The 5,188-nt window shown below is 36.5% G+C and overlaps 1 protein-coding gene across 1 annotated transcript; it reads left to right on the forward strand.

Moving 5' to 3' along the window:
- The first annotated feature begins 2,399 nt into the window (after window positions 1-2,399).
- LOC119083152 (MOB kinase activator-like 1) lies at window positions 2,400-3,914 on the forward strand. The gene is made up of 3 exons (XM_037192798.1): window positions 2,400-2,604; window positions 2,865-3,031; window positions 3,180-3,914. The coding sequence occupies exons 1-3, from the start codon at window positions 2,591-2,593 to the stop codon at window positions 3,656-3,658; spliced, it is 660 nt and encodes a 219-aa protein (XP_037048693.1). The 5' UTR covers window positions 2,400-2,590; the 3' UTR covers window positions 3,659-3,914.
- The last annotated feature ends 1,274 nt before the right edge of the window (window positions 3,915-5,188 follow it).

Here is a 5,188-nt window from a genome sequence, read left to right on the forward strand (position 1 = left end):
TACACTTGTACATGTGCACCCTTTTGTGCACATTGTACTGAAAATGAGTTTTAATAGTATTTTTCGTACCAAGCCAGGAAATGACGATTTTTTCAGCACCAGTCCTAAGTTGTCCCGTTTTTGAGCCTTCCAACAGCGAAACCAATAAGTTTTTAGATTTACCTATCGAAAGTGTACGCTTGCTAGATTCGCTATTGAAAACCCTACAAAATGAGCTATCACAACATTAGTTTGACTAAAATTTACCCAGAAGAGATGATTTTTTCACATACAAAATTCTAGAAAATTCCACCTCGGTGAAACTTGGTGCTATACCAAAATGACGGTAAAACATTTTTTTAACTATTTTTTATTTTTGTATGTTCTAGTAGACCCTCTAGATGCCGTACAGAGTGAAAACTCTGCAAAAGCATCTGTAGATTTTTTTTGGTTCGGACCCATAATCCAAGTATCTCGTGTAGCTCGAAAATTTTTAAAAAAGTGACTGTGCAAGCTTATATTGACTTATAAAAAAAATTTGCTGATTATTATTGCTAGTGCGAGGGTGAATCGCGGTAGGGCGGAACCAGGAATGACTAAAAAACGAGCCATCAGAACAGTCGGAGCGTCTGCTGCGACTGAGCCCCGTACAAACCCGTATATCTATTGCGTACGTGACCCTAGTGCGTCTGTCACCCTACTTTGACCGTAGACCTATTGCACCCGTAAACGTAGTTGAAGTCAAATTATTATGAAATGTGTACATCTTAGAAATTGCGCATAGCGCAATTACGAAGCCCCGTACGACGTTCCTTTCAAATAAAACAAAAATTTCAAATAGCCCTAAAATTTTAATTTATTTAGTATAAATACACATAGGGCCTAGTATCGGCCTCAGTCCGAGGATCCAAATTTAATTTTTTTTCAACTACATTCTATTCGGCCTTTGACTACCTTCCAAATGAAACAAAAAATACGAAAAACGGATGAAATTTGCTCGAGTTATATTCAAAATACACATAGGGCCCTAGTAGCGGCCTTAGTCCGAGGACCCAAATTTAATTTTTTTTCAACAATATTCTATTCGGCCTTTGATTACCTTCCAAATGAAACACAAATTACGAAAAACGGATGAAATTTGCTCGAGTTATATGTAAAATACACATAGGGCCCTAGTAGCGGCCTTAGTCCGAGGCCCCAAATTTAATTTTTTTCAACAACATTCTATTCGGCCTTTGATTACCTTCCAAATGAAACACAAATTACGAAAAACGGATGAAATTTGCTCGAGTTATATGTAAAATACACATAGGGCCCTAGTAACGGCCTTAGTCCAAGGACCCAAATTAAATTTTTTTTTCAACAACATTCTATTCGGTGTTCGATTATCTTTCAAATGAAACAAAAATTACGAAAAACGGATGAAATTTACTCGAGTTGTATGTAAAATACGCATAGGGCCCTAGTAGCGGCCTTAGTCCGAGGACCCAAATTTTTTTTTTTTTTTTCAACAACATTCTATTCGGCCTTTGATTACCTTCCAAATAACACAAAAATTACGAAATACGAATGAAATTTACTCGAGTTCAATGTAAAATACACATAGGGCCCTAGTAGTGGCCTTAGTCCAAGGACCCAAATTTAATTTTTTTTCAACAACTTTCTATTCGGCGTTCGATTACCTTCCAAATGAAACAAAAATTACGAAAAACGGATGAAATTTACTTGAGTTCTATGTAAAATACACATAGGGCCCTAGTAGCTTTTCACTTCTAAGGCCCTAACTCACGGTCCACTCACCCGATTTTAAAAAACTTTTTTTTCCTGGATTGGTATTGACAATACCTATCATTTGCCGTGTCATTTACATTTCCATCGTTTATTTTGCCATAAATATCACCAAAAGACCTTAAATCACTTAGGTGGCCCTAACTCACGAAGGGCCGACCCGAATATGCCCATCTTCGAACTTAGCCTCACTATTTTGACTATCTTTCAGGGAAAATTTTTTTTTTTGAAATCGGATTTGATTTACTCAAGATATCGACGTGACGGACAGACGGACAGACGGACAGACGGACAGACGGACAGACGGACAGACGGCCCAAATTTTTATTGCGGATTCGTCATCTATGAACATAGGCAAACACTTTGCCCTTACCGTCTGCTTCGAATTCCATCAATTACACACGGCATCGTAATCCTATAAGCCCCTTCGTACTTCGTACGGGGCTAAAAATTGCAATCGACACACCCTATTCAAGGGGCACTTAATTTGTCGGTGAAGAAATTTAAATCCCATCAAATAAATTAACCTTGCACAAAACGTCTTATCTGTGAGCAACCAGACTACAATTTCAAATAATAGCCAAAGATATCTCACCAAAACCGTTTACCGTCTAACTGTCAAACAGCTGACTTTTTACGTACGACATAACCACACTAAATCAATGAATCCAACAAAGAGTCTCGAACAGATTACGTAGTAGTTATTTATTAAATTAATTTCGATTTTGTTTTCCACGGTAAAACGGTTGCAGTTTGTGTTGTGAAAAGTTGTAATTGCTTAGTGCCTGGGCAAACGATCGAATTGTTGATTGGCGAATATAAAATGAGCTTCCTATTGTAAGTATATTTACTGAATGCAAAAATCATTAATTTTGTTTTCTATTTTGTAAAAAATATGAAGTGGTGGTATGATTCTGTGTGCACAAAATACGATGGTTAGTCATCCGAAGTCACTTGGACATTGTTTTGTTTTAGTGATAAAAGGGGGGACATTTTTGTCGTAAATAATTTTCGTTTAGTTGTTGTGTCTGTGTGAGAAAATTCGATATAGCAAAAACGAAATTAATTTTAAAAACCAAACCAACGTTTCCTTCAAGTGGTTCGAGATCGAGCAAGACATTCAAACCGAAGAAGAATATACCCGAAGGGACTCATCAATATGATTTGATGAAACATGCTGCAGCAACGTTAGGTTCAGGAAATTTACGGAATGCAGTTGCATTGCCAGATGGCGAAGATCTGAACGAATGGGTTGCCGTCAATAGTAAGTTCACCGAAGAACACTGTTAACACTTATTAACAGTGACTCGGAAGTGTCGTTATGATTTAAACTGTTGTCTGTACTTTTTACTGCACTGCCTAAACCAATCATCTGATTTTACTGATTCTACTATCTTTTCGTGTTTTTGTAGCTGTTGACTTTTTCAATCAAATCAACATGCTATACGGCACAATAACAGAATTCTGTACGGAAGACAGTTGCAGCATCATGTCAGCTGGACCAAAGTATGAATATCATTGGGCTGATGGCCAAACAGTGAAAAAGCCCATCAAATGCAGTGCACCAAAGTACATTGATTATCTGATGACATGGGTGCAGGACCAATTGGACGACGAGACGTTGTTTCCATCGAAAATCGGTGTACCGTTCCCGAAAAATTTTCTAACCATTGCCAAGACGATATTGAAGAGACTTTTCCGCGTTTATGCCCACATATATCATCAACATTTCCAAGAGGTCGTACGGCTAGGCGAAGAGGCCCACTTGAACACATCGTTCAAGCACTTCATTTACTTTGTGCAAGAATTCAATTTAATCGATCGAAGAGAATTGGCTCCGTTGCAGGAATTAATCGAGAAATTAACGGGAAAAGACGATCGGTCCATTTAAAGGTAGAAGGTAAGGTTTCCCGTTTTTGTTTTACTCATCAAGTGCAAATTTTCTATTGGAAAAGTTTTTTTTTGTGTAAGTTTTTCGTTTTGTATCCGAATTCCCAGACTAATGACATTTAATGATTAATTTTAAGCTATATAAGGTATGTTGCATTATTTACTGCTGGATTGCCTCTGTCTGAGTTTCACTTAACTAAACAGTAAGCTTTGATTCATAACTGCGGTTTTATGTTTTGCATTTTCAAAGAAGAAACGAAAAATAATGGCCTCACATACCGAACGAGCCAACCTGGACTTTGATATTTTATCGTTTCGTTCATGTTTCGAAAACGTGTCCCCTATTATATTGTTATATGCGGACCCAGAGCGCACGTACTTTTTCTTTACTCATGCAGGTATTGCAAATGAAGACTGCAAGGAAAAAAAATAAAAATTTGAATTGAAAGGTATTGAGTAACTGTACAGTCAAATTTTTGGATTTTTCAATTTGTCAATGATAATAGCTATAATTCTCTCGCTGAAGCGAAAATGAACATAAATTTTTAAGTATGACACCTCAAAAGCTGACATGATTCGATAAGTGTCCTTCAAGTTGAAATTCTAATTCTATCATGCGATATTTTCCCTTACACAGGTTTCCAATATTTTTGGTAAAACATCGCTCTAGACCAGCTTGGTTAACGAAAATGTCAAGACCCGCGTACCCATGTTTAAGAGCAATCTTCTCTTGGCAAATTTATAGCCTACATTTGGGCACAAAAATGTTAAATTTTTGACGATAATTTTGGCCTCGCATACTTTTTGGAAAAAATAAAAACATCGTTTAGTGTTTGAAATGTGTTAGGTTTCAATAAAAAATAGAAAGGTTTGTGATGATGTAACGTAAGTTAGAGAAAACTCAAAAATTCACACAAATTTTGGGTTTTCTCTGACCTAGGTTAAATCATCACAAACATTTTGCCAAGTGAAGATTGCTCTTACTGAAAAGCATACATTTTGGCGTTTTTAAAATACTAAATTTTAGCATATTTTTGATGATATCTATCCATCAGAATCCTTTTTGAAAAATGTACGACCGCAATAACGACCACGAATGTGGTAGCTTTCAACAGAAAATACATTTGGTTGTAGCAGTTTGACCGGCAATGAGAAACGTGAGCAGTTTATGAAAATTTCACTTTTCATTTCATTTCATTTTTGATGATATCGTTCCATCAGAATCCTTTTTCAAAAAAGTACGACCGCAATTCCGACCACGAATGTGTTCGGCTAACACTGTTAGCTTTCAACAGAAAAAACATTTGGTTGTAGCAGTTTGACCAGCCATGAGAAAAGTGAGCATTTTATGAACATTTCGTTAACCTGCTCATGTTTCTCAGAGCCGGTCAAACAACTACAACCAAAACAAAACTATTTTTTACTTAAAGCTGACACATTTGTGGTCGTTGTTGCTGTCGTATATTTTTGAAAAAGGATTTTGATGGAAATAGATCAACAAAAATGAAATAAAAGGCACACAAATGTAGGC

This window comes from Bradysia coprophila, unplaced genomic scaffold, assembly GCF_014529535.1.
Source record: "Bradysia coprophila strain Holo2 unplaced genomic scaffold, BU_Bcop_v1 contig_561, whole genome shotgun sequence".
Taxonomy (NCBI): Eukaryota; Metazoa; Arthropoda; class Insecta; order Diptera; family Sciaridae; genus Bradysia; species Bradysia coprophila.